Raw genomic sequence first — 19,769 nt, 5'->3', positions numbered from 1 at the left:
ACCAACTGTGACAGAACATCGTACCCAGATTACACTTATTTTAATTTTTTAAAAATATATGAAATTATTCAAACTTTAAGACACCATTAAAAATAAATATTGCATTATAGTGAAAATTTTGTTTTAGTTTACTGCATAAGTTGGCGACCCCACAGAAAACCCGTCGTGACCCAGAAGGGGGTCGCGACGGGTTTTCCCCTTCTGGGTCGCGACCCATAGGTTGGGAACCCGTGGTCTAGAAGATATGATTTTATAATATAAATTTCTATAGGTTTGACGGCTCTCAACCATAAATTAACATTTAGCTGACAATAATTTCTGTAAACTGATCAACAATCTAGATATTGTTTATATTAAACGTTGCGTTTGACTACGAACGAGGCGATTTATTGCTGTAACCACATGTCACATGCAACCAAAGAGGGGGTAAGAAACATCTCTTATTCCTGTCTTGTTGATATTAATGTCTATAGAATTACCTTTAAACAAATGGAGGAGTTTTCTTTTATTGATATACTAACAATTTTTTTCAAGGAGATTGTCTTGGTCATCGACTGCAGAAGGCCCCCTTTTTTCCTTTTCACCTAATCACAAGGTTTATTAGAGGGGTGATACTGTTCTAAAACAAAAGGGTTTTGGACCTTCACAGTATTATAAAAATGTAATTTTGCTTTAAATTAAATTAAGCACATAATACATAAAATTAAATTATTATATGTATTTGTTGCCAATTTAAAACAAAGAATCTTTATAATCCATCAATAATTTATAATGAATGAATGTTTACAGTCCATTTTTGTAAGTCATTTATCATCAGATTTATTAACTAAGTTAAAATAAAAAAGTTTTTAGGCTTTCTTATTTTAAATTATTTATGTTAATAGGTCATATTAAAAAATCTATTTGAAATTTTCAATATAAACAATATATAGTCACTATGTGATCTAGTGAAATTATTTTTAAACAAATACTTTATAGAATTTTTAATTTTAATAAATTTGAAATAATATGATTTTTATTTTAGTTCTAAGGCAATAGGTATTTAGTAAACCTGTCTATTCCATTATTTAACTTTATATTCAAAAACTGAAATGTTGGAAGAATTTCTAGATGTCAGAAATAATTTATTGAATTAATAATTTTGGTTACAATTATTCTATCTTCAGATTACATCAAAACAAAATAAAATCAAACACTTCTAAACACAGAATGAAACAGCTATGGAATATTTTTAAAAGGAATGATGTGCCTTAAGTATATGTATTGAAATTCCACTTGAACAACACTAATTTATTTAAACAAATTTTAATCACTTTTCATAAATTTGCATCAGGTTTAACATGACCAATGAACAGGGTTTGAAAACATTCATTTAAATAAATTAAATGTTGCTGAAAAAGTATTTAAAGTGTTGTTCCTAGCTAAATGAGTTTCAGCTTATATAGAAGTGTTTTTAATTCAAATTCAAAATAAATTATAGTTTTACACAACATTACATGTAGAAAAAAAAAAGAAATTATTCACAATAAAAACTAAGTTAAATTATGTATAAATAAACTTAACAAAAATACAACACACATGTAAATGTAAACAAACTTTACGAAGTACTAAATATAACAACAACTGACAGTACGATGTGTTAAATGATGTCAATTCTCAGTTTTTAAAATCCAAATCCAAGAATCTAGGTTTTATTTTTATAATGTTTTCATCCATTTTAAATGACTGAAAAATATCTTTTAGTTGCAAATTATTAATGGAATAGGAAGGTGTTTGTTTTGAATTACCACCAAACATACTATGTAAATAATTAAGTTTTGATGTTAGTTGATTGTTTAATATTCAGTACAGTGGTACCTCAGGATACGAAATTAATCCATTCTGAAACTGAGATCGTATCATGAAAATGTCGTAAGGTGAATCATCTTTCCCCATACATTACAAGTAAAACCAAATAATTCATTCCAACACGAAAAACACACTCAAATTAAAGCTAAGTAGTACATTGAAAAAAAAAAAAACTATAGTAAGGAAAACACTTAAAAATGCATTTTGTAGTTGTAAATGTATAAATAACCATAATAGAATAGTAATTGATTTTTAAAAAAAATATAGTTTTATTTGCACTTTACCTTTGAGGATAAGTGGTGGAGGTGTAAACTGGTGACTTGATGGTGGAGGTGTAAACTGGTGGCGGAAGAGAGGGAGAAGGAAAATGATACTAAAACTTAACTTACTTACATAACATAACAATAACTTAAAAGTAACTTAGAAAAGATAAAAAAATTAGTGTTGTTTTATATATATATACATACATATATATAAAACAACACTAATTTAAAAAAAAAAAAAAGTGTATATATATACACACACACACTTTTTTTTTTTTAATTTTTATTCACTGCTTTTTGCTTTCTTTCTTTCACTTCTGTTTTATATGGTTTGCTTTGTGTTTACACGCCGTTCGTGACGCACTTAAGACCCCCAGTAAGACAGGAATACAAACACGTACTCTGAATACTTTATTCAGGGTTCTACTTGGACCGGACGATCTCCAGTCGCGTACATTAATCAGGGCCGTCTGTCTTGCACGTGCCGCTCTCTCTCTGGTGTTGCCAGATCTTTCCGTAACAACTTCCACCAGCACTTTCACTGGATAGAGGTCGCTTGGTAAAATATCTATCCAAAGAGGTTTGGCTTTGCCTACTTTTTAAAATGTTTCTAAAATGACTTAGGCAAATGTTATTACTCCAAGCAGCAATACAGCTAGTGTGAACCTTTTCGGGATGTTTCTTTTTAATAAAATCAGTCACTTTCTGATAATACCTCAAGATTTCCTTTATCAAGAGATCCTTCCATGACGAAGCAAACGCAGAGTGAGACCAATGAACAGAAGTGAATAAAAAATGGCACTGCGAACTAATGTAATGTCGTATGGTGAGTTTTTGTTCATATCGTGGAGCAAAAATATGTTCGAATTTCATGTTGTATCCTGAAAATTTCGTATGCTGGGGCGTTCGTATCCTGAGGTATCACTGTATTCAGCAAAATCACATTTTTATATTATATAATATTACAGCTGTTATCAAATTCCTTAAATAATACATTCAGAATAAAATAATGTTTATATGATATATTATTTATGCAATGTACTATAATACTTCATGTAGAACATCTAATTTATTATAAATTTAATAAGTTAAAACCAAGGGTGCAATATATTGAGTATATACAATCAAATTATCAAATAGAAATTCATATGATGAAATATTTATACTGAAATGACTATTTTTTGTTATTATGTTTGGATTAATTGATCAGGATGATATTTGATGTGCATCATTAGAAGATAATGATAAAAATATATGTAAAATTCTGTCCATCTACTCTAAATAATTCAAAAGATTTTTTAAAAAATCTTTTAAATAATTCAAAAGATGTTTTAAAAAATCTTTTGAATTATTTAGAGCATATAATTTTGCTCCACACTATAAAAATAAAATAAAAAGTTTGATATACGAAATAAATATATAATTTTTTTTTAACTTTTATTTTTATGAATATTGAATAAATATTAAAAATGAGAAAAAGTTTATTAAAAACAAAAATTTAAATTTAATTCGTTTATGATTATGCAAAATTAAATTAATAGTTACAGATGTTTTTAATGTTTTGTTATATAAGTAATAGATAACTTTTAAGTATAAATTAGTTTTACAAAGAATGTAACCATTTCAGATGAACCTCCAAAATTTTTGAAAGAAATTGGTGATAGAGAAGCAAAAAAAGGTGATAACATAATATTTGAAGTACGACTAAGTGGTTACCCATTACCTGAAGTTACATGGTAATTATATCTCTGTTATAGAAGAAATATTAAATAATTAAATCTTGCTAAGAATGAATAATTCTAGCATTTCTTCATTCAATTTAAATTTTTCATTCAAAGTTAATTTAATTAAGATAGCATCTCTTAATAGCAGTTCATGCTCAAAAAGTTTTTTTAACGAAAAGAATTTTAGAATATGAACTGCTATAGAATAAATATAAAATAAAATATTATGGCTAGATTGTTTAAACAATATTTTATAAATTTTTAATTTTGTACAATCTATAATAACTTATTATTTAAAATTGAAATATATGAATAAAAATTACAGTGAGTGTGATACACTATATTAAATTAATTAGTATAATAGTAAATAAGAATAAATCAGATAAAAAGAAAATACTTATTAATTTTTGATGTTAATTAAAAGACTTAACAACAAAAGACAGTGGTTTTTATTATCTTAGAGATGTTTGGGTTTCTAAGAAAAATTTGATATAAGGCAGATCATTTATAAATAAATAAAAACATAAATATCTGTCTTAGTGTTTTTTGAATCTGTAAATCCATCATCAACATATTTATAAATTATTTGAAACTACTTTATAAAATAAGAAGAATAATTTAAATTTTATATTTTACAAAATGTTTTAAATTTATTGCTATCAAAAGTTTGGATAATGATTTTCAACTTAAAATATTCTGAATGACACAAGAAACACAAACAGAATTCTTGAATAGTTACTGTTTTCTTATTTTATTGATAAGAAAACAGTAACTGTTCAAAAATAAATCTTGTCATTGTAATGAACAATTTGAAAAAATGCATAATATATTCAATAAGCATTTAAAAAATAAAAGTAAAAACAATTGCAGATTATGTTGCACAAATATAATAAATACATAATTATAATTTAATAAAAAAGTATTCATGAATGTATTATTTATGTATGTCATAAATTTAATTTTGTTTTTTAGGCTTAAGAATAATGTTCCTGTAGTTTCCAGTGATCATTATAAAATTTCTCATAAAGAAGACAATTTTAAATTAGAAATTCATGGATTAAGTGTTGATGATATAGCTGTCTTTACTTGCAAAGCTAAAAATACTGCTGGAGAAGTTTCATGCAAAGGAGCATTACATCTTATTGGTAATTTCTCTTTAATTTTATATAAACTTAATTACTTAAATACTCAATACTATTTTTGTGAGGATTGTCTTTATACGGTTTGGATATAACATAGTATAACATAAAGTTTAATCCTCTTTTGTATAATTTGTTTTGATCTAACGTAGTTAGATATTGTTATTATGCATGTATTCAAATCATATTTTTTGCCAACTTCTGTGTTCATGAATTAGTGTCATATTTTATTTAGGAATGTTAATATACTTTATATACATTTATTCTTATAAGTTCATGAAATAAAAAATGCACAAAAAACCAAATTAACATTTAGAACTAGAATTTATTATGGTTTATTTGAACTAATACTACAGTAGAGTCCCGAAAACTCGGCACTTGATAACCCGGCAGTTCGGATAACTCAGCCACACCCTGGCAGAGCGAAAAAATCCCTAGTTAGTTTTCATTATAGACAGCATTATGCCTCATAAAGTATTTTTCTGAGGTCTGTCTTATCAGGTAAATTACTGTACACTGTATTCATTAATTTTCATTTTCATATAGTAAAGACACTATGCCTTCATAAAGTATGTACTTTTCCTTTGTTTAAGGGTATTTGGGCAGTTTATTCTCTGTTGTATTTTCAAGCAAACAATACATACAAGTACAGTACAGTATTTTCTGAGGAAACACTCGTACTTATTCTTTTTTAACCCCATTTCCGATAACCTGGCATTTTCACAAACTCGGCCATCCTTCGGTCCACATTAGGCCGAGTTTTCAGGACTCTACTGTATTATTTTAATTGGTTTATCATATTATTTTTACTACTATTTGAGGTCTGGAGCTAATCTATTTTCATTATGCACTTTATTTTTTACACTGTTTTTTCAGGAACATTTTCATGATATAAAAATAGAATTAAGTATGTATTAAAATTAAAAATTATTTAATTTATACCTTAATTTTTTAAATATATTCTAATAAAACCACATGTAAGAGATTTAATTATATTAAAATAAACTATTTTATATAGAGTAAAATCTCACTCAACTCACTGGTCACCCCTAAAACTCCCCAAAATACTGCATATATTTTATTATAGGCCTAAATTAAGGTGCGTTTCAAATTTATATGGACACAAAAAAATTAAAGTGAAACCCAAATTTGCTGCATTAAGTGACAAATGTTTTATTAAAAATAATATGGATTTACATGTTTCTACACTGCAAAATAAGAATTTTAATCAAACATTAATATTTTGTCACTGAAAATAATATTTTTGAAAATCTTATACAAAAAAACTGTTACATATTTATCCGGACAGGTTTCAAATTGCAAAGTTTTCTTACAATTTAATGGCCAATGTAACCACCATTTAACTTAATTACATTAAATACTCGATTAGGCATTGTTTCAATTAGATTCTGAAGGAATTCAATCTTAAGTTTATCCCAAGCATCTGAAATTGCTGCCTTCAAATTATGAATTGTGGAAAACTGCTTTTTATTGGCATAAACTGTACGAACCATCATCCCCCCAAAGATTTTCCATTGGATTCAGGTCAGGACTTCTAGCAGGCCATGTCATCAGATTAATATTTTTACATTTAAACCACATTTTTGTTGGTTTAGAGGCATGCACAGGGGCATTGTCTTGTTGAAAGATCCAATTTGGTCCAGTTTCCAATAAATGATCTTCAAGCATGCATTGATACTTCTCTGAATTCATTCTTTGAGTTATAAATGCTAAATCTGTGGTTTCATTGAATCCAAATGCACCCCACACCATTATTGATCCCCCCATTTGGTGTTTTGAAAATATTTATGTTTCAGTTCTTAAATTGTGCCAATAATACTTCCAACCATCTGGACCATCTAAGTTGAATTAATTTTTGTTATTGAACAAAACTTCAATCTATTCTTTGGACCATGTCGTGTTTTTGTGCCCAATCAAGTCTGTCACTTTTGTGCTTTAATGAAAGTGATGGCATTACAGCTTTTTTTCTGAATTTTAACATTGGAGATTTATTTAAAACTCGCCACACTGTTGTGCTGCTATAAGGCAAGTCTAATTCTTGTTTTATTTTATTTACTGATGTTTGTTTTGTGGAGCAAACCTTGATAATTTGACTACAATCTCAAAGTGTAAGCTTGGGTTTTGGACCTGTCTTGAATTTTGGTACATCCTTGCCATGTCTTTTTGATAAATAATCACCAACAGTTGATTTTGGACGATTTATATGCGCTGCAATTTGTCTTATTGACTTGTGTTGTGATTTATATGCATCAATCCGCCCTTTTTCATAATCAGATAAATTCTTTGTGCTACCCATTTTAGAACTTTGAACAACATAAAGAATTTGTATTACAATTAGATATGTAAGCTAATTTGCATATTTCAATGCTTGAAACTAAACAATATTCTATTTAAGTCATAAAATGAGTGCCTGTCCAGATAAATATGTAGCAATCTTTTTGTACAAAATTTTCAAAAATATTATTTTCAGTGACAAAACGTTAATGTTTGATTAAAATTCTTATTTTGCAGTGTGGAAACATGTAAATCCATGTTATTTTTAATAAAACATTTGTCACTTAATGCAGCAAATTTGGATTTCACTTTAATTTTTTTGTGTCTGTATAAATTTGAAACGCACCTTAAATATCATTTCAGTGGCCACCTTAATTTCATTTAAGTGGCCATGATAGGCATGTCCTCAAGTTATATTTATCTCCATTTACATTGCCAATAGAACAGGAAAATCGTGAATTCCTAAACTCAACATATTATTTAAACTGCTTTAAATAGAATTGAGCTTTGTTCTTATAGTTTTGGAAGAGTTTTCTGAAATTCTTCTGACAGATGAGGACCAAAAAAAATAAATTATTAATACTTGATAAATTAAATTTATCTTCAGAAATTAGTAAGAAGAAAGACAATTACATATTTGTTCAGTCATTTTATATAAAATCTCATTATATTTTGTAAAAATATACCTATGTAAATCAGTCTATGTCACTTGCAACACTTAACAAAGAAAAATATTGATGAGCTTGATGTAAAAATTTATTTAATTAACATTTTTTACCAGCATTTGGACACTTCTGTCTGTTTGGGAACTCCTGTTAAAATACAGTATTAAATAAAACCTTTACTACTGTTTCATAAACATATTGATTCCTATCTATAGGTACCAAAGAATTCCATTTAGTACTGTACATACAGTAATTAAATAAATTTTATTGCAAACAGCTTGTATTCACTGTACATGTATTAATATTGAATAATAGACTTCTGGCTGTATTGTATGCTTTTATCCTTTTGTTCTTTTGACAATTTTCCCTGCTCTTTGTTCTTTCCACTTTCTAGAACTTTCCAATCTTTTGAATTCTTCTTTGTTGGAAGTGAAGGCCACTTCCTGGAATTCACCAACACAATGTATACAAGGTTACCTGAGAGCATACAAAGTGAAGGAAGGTGCTTTTTGAGCTAGTGCTTGAAGAAGGAGGATGATGAAAGGAGAAACGTTATAGTGTACAATGCCCAAGTAGACAGGTGAAGTCAAAACATCAAGTGAAAACTTTGAAATTCCTGGCCTGAAGTTAGTGTGTTTGAGTCAGTGTCTTAGCTTGATGAGTCTGAATGTGTGACCAGCTGTTGGAACCAAATGCATGAAAACCCTCAAGAACTAGGAAAAGGAAAAACAGAAGTGAGAATTTTGTTAAGAAGCTCTCACATGGTCCTCATGGTAACCAAATGACATTCGCACTACCTGGGTTTTCTTTTCTATCCTATCCACCATCTTAGCTACCTCTCACTCCATTTTCAATTTTCTTTTATTAGAGTAAGTTTAGTGTTAATAGTTAGTTTTAGGAAAATTATTATTGTAATAATTAGTTTTGTTGATTATGTTGGATAAGTGTTATCATGATTTGGGTGTCATGACCATTTTTATTTTGTAATTGTTCCATCAATAAATGGGTTTAGGGTTATTGCTGGAGTAACTGTTTTGGAGTTGGCATCCTTTATTTAAACCTGTACATAGTTATATCACACATAAATAAATTAATTTTATAACATCTACTGCTTGTTTAGTTTGTTGGGTGTTTTTCTCAGTAGATTAATGAAACCCTTTCATATCTCAGAATATTAAATTATAGGTTACATTATCTTATATGAAAATGTGAATTACTGTATATTGCAAAGAATGTACAGTATTATATCAGTTTACCATTATTATTTGTTTACTTTTACAATCTGCATTATACTTTTATTAGAAGGATTCTGTATATAATACTGATAATACTGTAATTACAGTTCTGTATGTCAGTTTTGTTTTAATCCCACTTGTGGCCAAAAATTGTATATTCCAAAGGTGGTCACATTAAGTGAAGTTTTACTATATATTAGAATAATAATCTATCAATAGATAGATAATATTTTTAATGAAATATTATAATTGTAACTTGTACAATAATAATAGATATAATTTGTTTTTAAATTAACAGAAGTTCCACCATCAGTGCAAAAAACTCTTCCTGGTACTTTAACAGTTAAGGAAGGAGAACCTTTCAAATTAGAAGCAAAATTTGATAGTGAACCAAAACCTGATATAAAATGGTAAAAAATGTTTTATATATTTTTTAAACATTTTTTTAGAATTAAATATAATTAAATGCAATATTTGCTAAGTTAAATTTTATTTTTATAATAGTACAAAACTAATCTGTAAACATATGTATAAGAGTATGAACTGCTTTGTTTGATTATTTGATTGAAATTTATGACTTCAAAAATAATTCCTTTAGATTAAAAAATTTATTTAATAAACAAACATTTTCAGTGTGTTTGAACCAAATGTTTATTTAATTATTAAACATTTGGTTCAAACACAACCAACAACAGACTTACCATATCATATACTAGCGGCTACTATATATGATAATACAGTTGTGTATTTGAATAATGTGTATTTGAACAAAATGTTTAATTAATTAACTAAAATACAGACAAAGGACATTGATATATGAATATATATCATACTATATAAACATTTTCATCTTTTATATAGAATATAAAGATATTTAAATCATAAATTTTAGAATTAAAATATATAAATAAATATAAAAGAATATTTAAAAATTAAAATAGTTTCAGTTATTGTAAAGATGAACTTAATACAGATTATATTTATGTCATAATTAATGTACATTTTTGAATGAGAATATTTTAAATTATAATTAGAAGTTCAGACTATTTACAAAAAATTTAATTTTTGAGTCTATCAATTCTTCCTTTTTACACACCATAGAAGTACACCTTTTACATTTGTNTGAAAATTAATGAATACACTGTGTACAGTAATTTACCTGATAAGACAGACCTCAGAAAAATACTTTATGAGAGCTTTTATACTTTTATAAAGCTGTCTATAATGAAAATTAATTAACTAAGAATTTTTTTGCCTTGCCAGGGTGTAGCCGAGTTATCCGGAGTGCCGGGTTATCGAGAGCCGAGTTTTCGAGGTTCTTCTGTATTTTTAAATTATTTTATCTATATTAGATTTTAAAAAGCCATTAATAAAAAGGTTAAATATTTTTTCAAATTTTTATAAACAAATTAATAATAATCTCAAAAAATATCAAAATAAATATACCAAGCAACATCAGGTTTAGGTTCTCCTGAAACTTTTGCTTCAAAAGTAGCTTGTTTCTTTTCAGAACATTCTAGATTGTCCAAATTCTTGATGAAATTAGGCTTTGACTTTTTAACTTTTGCTGTTGAAAACATTAAATTGTATATGTAATTACAATGCATATAATAATAAAAAGTATTGATACATAAATTATAACATTAAAAGTCAAAATCTCAGTTTTATGAAATTTAATCCTATAAGTAAATTCAATAAAAGAGATTAAAAACATATTATTACATAAATATTCAAAATTCTAATTTGAAAAGTAAGTATAAAAATATTCAAACTAATAAAATTTATAACTATACTTTCAATGTATTTGAATACAGTATATACATAATCTTTTAACATAGTTATGTTATCATAGATATTAAAAAATAATTTAAAAAATTATTAAGAAAAAGTAACACTTTGCAATTAAAAATTTTCAGTATTATTATGTAAATATTACATTTATATATTTTGAAAACTTTCCAAAATAAAAAATTATAATTTACATTCATTAGTGAAACTGAATTTGAGACTGAAACATGTTTTATTTCACTAAGCAATTTTTGTTTTAAAAAGTTTATATATTAAAAATATTTTAAATATTTCATATAAATACCATTTTTAAAAAATTAGAAATATGTGTAAATATTTTCAAGAATTGATTGCATATAATATTTTTTAAAACATGAGCCAAATATATCTGTATAAATAAAAATGTAAATGTTCGTTTGTTCAAAATCTCAAATCTCCGAAAGTTCTTAACTAATTGCTTTGAAATTTTGACACAACGTTGTATTCAAATATGCACGTGTTTTTATATTATATAAATGTTGAAATTACCCCCTGTGGGGAAGAGAAACAGGATTAAGGCTTACAGTGAAGAACTGGTCCTCTATTGTCAATGTTTTTAATGCATTTTCTCTCCTGCTGAATCTGACACTACACCTCCACAATACATCACAAATGCAAAATTTTTCTGGTCTCTTAGTTATCTAGCATACCCTCAGTGTGATTGCCTGTGTTTCTATTTCCATGAAAATATTAGTCATGTTACAAATCTTGTTTTCCTGTTTACTCATGTTTTATTTCTCAGCACAGCATTGCATGTCAGCATGCCATATCATATTTGCCTTCCAAAAAGAACAATCAGTACCAAAGGATGATAGGTACTGATTGATTCTTTAGGCCTATACACATATGCAGCATCCTCACTAATCTGTGCAAGGAATGATCAGATTAGCAAGAGACTAGTGTGTGAGTATGTGTGTGTGTGCATATATAATAAACCATGTCCAAATTACCAAATTATGTAATTTCTATATATTTAAGTAACCAGGTTCTAGCCAAACAATAAATCTGGCATTATCATTTGATTATTAACAGATAATTTGGGTTTGGTTTACTATATGATTAAAGTCTGACTGATTTTAGATTTTATTTCAAATAAAAACCGTTTTTCAATATTCCATCTAATTTCTTTATAAAACAATAAAATTTTTTGTATTTTCTTGGTTTTTCTATACTATTTATTTATTATGTTATATAATTAAAATACAAGTAAAGTTTGTAAAATTTTGTTTACATTTAAATACAGTTGACCCCCCTATAACACTGTTGATAATTCCATTTTATATGAATTCCATGTTGTACGAGTCACTTAGATTTTACAAATACGTGAGCTGTTCACAGCCCGGCATACGTATTTGTAAAATCTAAGTGACTCGTACAACATGGAATTCATATAAAATGGAATTATCAACAGTGTTATAGGGGGGTCAACTGTATTTAAATGTAAACAAAATTTTACAAACTTTACTTGTATTTTAATTATATAACATAATAAATAAATAGTATAGAAAAACCAAGAAAATACAAAAAATTTTATTGTTTTATAAAGAAATTAGATGGAATATTGAAAAACGGTTTTTATTTGAAATAAAATCTAAAATCAGTCAGACTTTAATCATATAGTAAACCAAACCCAAATTATCTGTTAATAATCAAATGATAATGCCAGATTTATTGTTTGGCTAGAACCTGGTTACTTAAATATATAGAAATTACATAATTTGGTAATTTGGACATGGTTTATTATATATGCACACACACACATACTCACACACTAGTCTCTTGCTAATCTGATCATTCCTTGCACAGATTAGTGAGGATGCTGCATATGTGTATAGGCCTAAAGAATCAATCAGTACCTATCATCCTTTGGTACTGATTGTTCTTTTTGGAAGGCAAATATGATATGGCATGCTGACATGCAATGCTGTGCTGAGAAATAAAACATGAGTAAACAGGAAAACAAGATTTGTAACATGACTAATATTTTCATGGAAATAGAAACACAGGCAATCACACTGAGGGTATGCTAGATAACTAAGAGACCAGAAAAATTTTGCATTTGTGATGTATTGTGGAGGTGTAGTGTCAGATTCAGCAGGAGAGAAAATGCATTAAAAACATTGACAATAGAGGACCAGTTCTTCACTGTAAGCCTTAATCCTGTTTCTCTTCCCCACAGGGGGTAATTTCAACATTTATATAATATAAAAACACGTGCATATTTGAATACAACGTTGTGTCAAAATTTCAAAGCAATTAGTTAAGAACTTTCGGAGATTTGAGATTTTGAACAAACGAACATTTACATTTTTATTTATACAGATATATTTGGCTCATGTTTTAAAAAATATTATATGCAATCAATTCTTGAAAATATTTACACATATTTCTAATTTTTTAAAAATGGTATTTATATGAAATATTTAAAATATTTTTAATATATAAACTTTTTAAAACAAAAATTGCTTAGTGAAATAAAACATGTTTCAGTCTCAAATTCAGTTTCACTAATGAATGTAAATTATAATTTTTTATTTTGGAAAGTTTTCAAAATATATAAATGTAATATTTACATAATAATACTGAAAATTTTTAATTGCAAAGTGTTACTTTTTCTTAATAATTTTTTAAATTATTTTTTAATATCTATGATAACATAACTATGTTAAAAGATTATGTATATACTGTATTCAAATACATTGAAAGTATAGTTATAAATTTTATTAGTTTGAATATTTTTATACTTACTTTTCAAATTAGAATTTTGAATATTTATGTAATAATATGTTTTTAATCTCTTTTATTGAATTTACTTATAGGATTAAATTTCATAAAACTGAGATTTTGACTTTTAATGTTATAATTTATGTATCAATACTTTTTATTATTATATGCATTGTAATTACATATACAATTTAATGTTTTCAACAGCAAAAGTTAAAAAGTCAAAGCCTAATTTCATCAAGAATTTGGACAATCTAGAATGTTCTGAAAAGAAACAAGCTACTTTTGAAGCAAAAGTTTCAGGAGAACCTAAACCTGATGTTGCTTGGTATATTTATTTTGATATTTTTTGAGATTATTATTAATTTGTTTATAAAAATTTGAAAAAATATTTAACCTTTTTATTAATGGCTTTTTAAAATCTAATATAGATAAAATAATTTAAAAATACAGAAGAACCTCGAAAACTCGGCTCTCGATAACCCGGCACTCCGGATAACTCGGCTACACCCTGGCAAGGCAAAAAAATTCTTAGTTAATTAATTTTCATTATAGACAGCTTTATAAAAGTATAAAAGCTCTCATAAAGTATTTTTCTGAGGTCTGTCTTATCAGGTAAATTACTGTACACAGTGTGTTCATTAATTTTCATTTTCATGTAGTAAAGGCTCTATGCCTTCATAAAGGACGTACTTTTCCTTTGTTTAAGGGTATTTGGGCAGTTTATTCTCTGTTATATTCTCAAGTAAACAATACATACAAGTACAGTACAGTATTTTCTGAGGAAACACTCGTACTTATTCTTTTTTATCCCCATTTCCGATAACCTGGCATTTTCATAAACTCGGCCACCCTTCGGTCCACATTAGGCCGAGTTTTCGAGGTTCTACTGTATAACTTTTCTCATTCAAAGTCATTTAAATTTTCTCATTCATTTCTCATGATACTTGATATCATCATTTATTTGTTTTTATGTAAAACTTTTTTACCATCAGTTAAAATTGTCAACTCCCCATACTTGCTGAGACTCTCTTGAAATTTGGCAAAAAATTTAAATTCTTGAATTTATAAATTGAGGCCTATTCTTCCTATATTTACTTGATAAGACAATCAACTTTTGGGTTATATATTAAACCAGACTAAAGAATAGATGATAGCATTTTGATATTGCTGAGAAAAAAATAAAATTTTTTAAGAATTTTTGCTTCTAGAATGAAAACCTCCCAGAATCAATCCTTTGGGCATTGATAAACTTATTTTGGCTTGAGAATGACAATTATGACTGTATTATTGATGGAATATCTTAATGAAAGTTTTTATTGTAAAGAGATGAATGAGAAAAAATGAAATATTTCCTGTAACAAAAAACAACAGAATTGGGACTATTTCTTAAAGAAAAAAATTTTAAGAGATTCTTTTGAACCATTTGTATTTATTTATTGTTCTAAATTTTATTTGTAGTATCATGAAATGTTTGTTAGGTTACAGTCTACTATTGCATAAACATAAAAGTCAGTGATATATGATATTTACTAAAGGAGATCAAAATTAGAAAGTATATTGTTAAATCAAAACTAACCATTATTTTCTAAAATGCATCTTAATAATAATGATTTCTTATTAACTAATTGTCATTATTTTTCCAGGATTTATATAGAATAGATATTATTTTAGGAAAAGTTTTTAAAAATAGTTTTAAACAGTTTATTAATACTTACTGACATAGGTTTAAAGATGGAAAGAAAATTGAATATGGTCAAAAATTCTCTTCAAAAATGGAAGAAAATGGCCACATATCATTAACTATTAATGATGTAACAACAGATGATGCTGGTGAATATAAAGTTATTGCAACAAATGAAATAGGGGATGTTTCATCTACTGCAAAATTAACAGTCATTGGTAAGTCATGTTGAATACATAAATAATAATATCACATTACTTTGAATATGAAATATACTTTTCTATTTGTTTCTGTATTTCAAATTGAAGTGCAATTTAAATTTAGAGTATTCTTTTATTACTCTTAAATCCGTATTTAATAAAAGTTTTATAATATTTCCTATTTATTTTATATTTTATATTAATTTTAATGTATTTTAAATAAAACATTGAAATTTTTATTCTCTAACAAATTTTTTACAATTATAATTACTTGCTAACTTGGGTAAAGATTTTGAAAAATTTGTACAGTAATTTAAAACTTTTTAACAATAGAAAAATTATAATTAATGAGTGTTTTTGATCTCCAGAAGTCTTTGCAATATTGAGCATTATATTATGATAGTAAGTTACTGAAGACTGTACATTTTTATATACTGTACTGTCATGAAATTTTTGAGCTCATTTCCTGTAATGATAAATTCAGCAGCAAAGCTATATTAAAGCTCAATAAAACTTCTCTATGGAGTTAATCATAATAAATTACTACACTTTATATTCACTTTCTGCTTTACCTCATCATCAGAGAAAACATCCCACTAACTAGTAAAATTTATTTTGAGAATTATTGATGACAAAAATGCATATAATTTTTTAAATCAAATATTAACTGCTGGATTTTTGGCTATCATTAACCTAATGATTATATGTGAAACTGTAATGTGGTCTAAAGATTATAACCTGAAAGTTTCACAGTTAATATTTGGCTTTTAATAATAAATCAGGCTTATTATTTAAATTTCTGTTTATTAAATTTATGATTTTCTTTAAAAAATTTTAAAATATTGATATGTATGAANCAGCTTTATAAAAGTATAAAAGCTCTCATAAAGTATTTTTCTGAGGTCTGTCTTATCAGGTAAATTACTGTACACAGTGTATTCATTAATTTTCATTTTCATGTAGTAAAGGCTCTATGCCTTCATAAAGGACGTACTTTTCCTTTGTTTAAGGGTATTTGGGCAGTTTATTCTCTGTTATATTCTCAAGTAAACAATACATACAAGTACAGTACAGTATTTTCTGAGGAAACACTCGTACTTATTCTTTTTTATCCCCATTTCCGATAACCTGGCATTTTCATAAACTCGGCCACCCTTCGGTCCACATTAGGCCGAGTTTTCGAGGTTCTACTGTATAACTTTTCTCATTCAAAGTCATTTAAATTTTCTCATTCATTTCTCATGATACTTGATATCATCATTTATTTGTTTTTATGTAAAACTTTTTTACCATCAGTTAAAATTGTCAACTCCCCATACTTGCTGAGACTCTCTTGAAATTTGGCAAAAAATTTAAATTCTTGAATTTATAAATTGAGGCCTATTCTTCCTATATTTACTTGATAAGACAATCAACTTTTGGGTTATATATTAAACCAGACTAAAGAATAGATGATAGCATTTTGATATTGCTGAGAAAAAAATAAAATTTTTTAAGAATTTTTGCTTCTAGAATGAAAACCTCCCAGAATCAATCCTTTGGGCATTGATAAACTTATTTTGGCTTGAGAATGACAATTATGACTGTATTATTGATGGAATATCTTAATGAAAGTTTTTATTGTAAAGAGATGAATGAGAAAAAATGAAATATTTCCTGTAACAAAAAACAACAGAATTGGGACTATTTCTTAAAGAAAAAAATTTTAAGAGATTCTTTTGAACCATTTGTATTTATTTATTGTTCTAAATTTTATTTGTAGTATCATGAAATGTTTGTTAGGTTACAGTCTACTATTGCATAAACATAAAAGTCAGTGATATATGATATTTACTAAAGGAGATCAAAATTAGAAAGTATATTGTTAAATCAAAACTAACCATTATTTTCTAAAATGCATCTTAATAATAATGATTTCTTATTAACTAATTGTCATTATTTTTCCAGGATTTATATAGAATAGATATTATTTTAGGAAAAGTTTTTAAAAATAGTTTTAAACAGTTTATTAATACTTACTGACATAGGTTTAAAGATGGAAAGAAAATTGAATATGGTCAAAAATTCTCTTCAAAAATGGAAGAAAATGGCCACATATCATTAACTATTAATGATGTAACAACAGATGATGCTGGTGAATATAAAGTTATTGCAACAAATGAAATAGGGGATGTTTCATCTACTGCAAAATTAACAGTCATTGGTAAGTCATGTTGAATACATAAATAATAATATCACATTACTTTGAATATGAAATATACTTTTCTATTTGTTTCTGTATTTCAAATTGAAGTGCATTTTAAATTTAGAGTATTCTTTTATTACTCTTAAATCCGTATTTAATAAAAGTTTTATAATATTTCCTATTTATTTTATATTTTATATTAATTTTAATGTATTTTAAATAAAACATTGAAATTTTTATTCTCTAACAAATTTTTTACAATTATAATTACTTGCTAACTTGGGTAAAGATTTTGAAAAATTTGTACAGTAATTTAAAACTTTTTAACAATAGAAAAATTATAATTAATGAGTGTTTTTGATCTCCAGAAGTCTTTGCAATATTGAGCATTATATTATGATAGTAAGTTACTGAAGACTGTACATTTTTATATACTGTACTGTCATGAAATTTTTTAGCTCATTTCCTGTAATGATAAATTCAGCAGCAAAGCTATATTAAAGCTCAATAAAACTTCTCTATGGAGCTAATCATAATAAATTACTACACTTTATATTCACTTTCTGCTTTACCTCATCATCAGAGAAAACATCCCACTAACTAGTAAAATTTATTTTGAGAATTATTGATGACAAAAATGCATATAATTTTTTAAATCAAATATTAACTGCTGGATTTTTGGCTGTCATTAACCTAATGATTATATGTGAAACTGTAATGTGGTCTAAAGATTATAATCTGAAAGTTTCACAGTTAATATTTGGCTTTTAATAATAAATCAGGCTTATTATTTAAATTTCTGTTTATTAAATTTATGATTTTCTTTGAAAAATTTTAAAATATTGATATATATGAATCTGTATGAAATATTAGTGAGGTTGAGGCCGAAGTTTTAAACGTGAAAACGTGTACGTCGGACGTTCAGCACCGCTTACCTGTAAGCCTAGAAGTTTGACAATGGTGTTTGGATAGTCGGTGGAGTCATGCTCGACATTCCAAACACTATTGTCAAACTTCTAGACTTATGGGAAAGCGGCGCTGAACGTCCGACGTATACGTTTTCGTGTTTGAAACTTCGGCCTCAACCTCGCTATTGTTAATGAATCTATCCCTTATTTAATAAGTAATTAAATAATATTATATATAATTTACTCACTTTTATTGTATCTCCTATAATAATCTTATTTTAATATTTCTTTAGTATAGCATGAATATTGAAAAATTAAAACTTTTTAAATTAAGAACTTTCTATTATATTTTGTGGTTATTTGCACGTTTACAGAGTTCAGAATCAGTATGACACATTTTCATAAATTGATAAAAGGAGTAATGGACATAAAGAAAGAAGCTTGTATTCAACAATATTTATATTTTAGCAATTTATTTATTAAAATTAACATCCTTTAAATGGCCTCTGTCAGCATCTAAATGCTGTTCTAACCTGTTTCTAAACTTATACATATATCTAACTAGGAACTCTTGATTGATGCCTCTGATTTCTTTTGAAATGTTTTTTAATTCTTAAATCATTGGGGGTTGGCTTTTTTATACACTTTCCTTGGATATCCCTACAAAAAGAAGTTAGGTTCCACATAAATCGGGATCTTGGCAGCCAGTTTATGCCTCCGTATTTGAAATCAATTTGCTAGGAAACATTTCCATTAAAACATTATAGCTATGTCTTGCTGATGCACCATTGCTTTATCCTGCTGAAACTAAACTGTGTCTTTTCCCAGCCTTTCTAATTCTGATCTTAAAAGTGTTCTAGCATTTACACATGATGATTTGAGTTAACAGTGACTGATTACTCTCTTCAAAAAAGTAAGATCCAACAATTCCAAAAATTGACATCCATATCATACAGTAACTTTTAAGTTGTATAGTGATTTCTGACAAATGTCTTAAGGATTATCCAATGACCAGAATCCAATTGATGAAACACTTAAACAGAAGTGAGTTTCTGTTTAAGTGGTTTTATCA

At 26.7% G+C, this 19,769-nt stretch overlaps 1 protein-coding gene across 1 annotated transcript in view; it reads left to right on the top strand.

Annotated features, from left to right (window-relative positions):
• Positions 1-19,769, top strand: part of LOC111625482 (muscle M-line assembly protein unc-89-like) — a 230,921-nt gene that overhangs the window by 148,357 nt on the left and 62,795 nt on the right. The window contains exons 31-37 of the mRNA XM_023368634.1: positions 3,739-3,847; positions 4,808-4,836; positions 4,882-4,980; positions 9,468-9,579; positions 9,674-9,705; positions 15,503-15,622; positions 17,688-17,807. Of these exons, the coding sequence (XP_023224402.1) occupies positions 3,739-3,847; positions 4,808-4,836; positions 4,882-4,980; positions 9,468-9,579; positions 9,674-9,705; positions 15,503-15,622; positions 17,688-17,807 (621 nt within the window). The remainder of the gene's footprint in view (positions 1-3,738; positions 3,848-4,807; positions 4,837-4,881; positions 4,981-9,467; positions 9,580-9,673; positions 9,706-15,502; positions 15,623-17,687; positions 17,808-19,769) is intronic.

This window comes from Centruroides sculpturatus, unplaced genomic scaffold, assembly GCF_000671375.1.
Source record: "Centruroides sculpturatus isolate CEXI.00-Female unplaced genomic scaffold, Cexi_2.0 scaffold95, whole genome shotgun sequence".
In the NCBI taxonomy this organism is placed as follows: domain Eukaryota; kingdom Metazoa; phylum Arthropoda; class Arachnida; order Scorpiones; family Buthidae; genus Centruroides; species Centruroides sculpturatus.
This window is presented reverse-complemented; position numbering and strand designations above follow the sequence as displayed.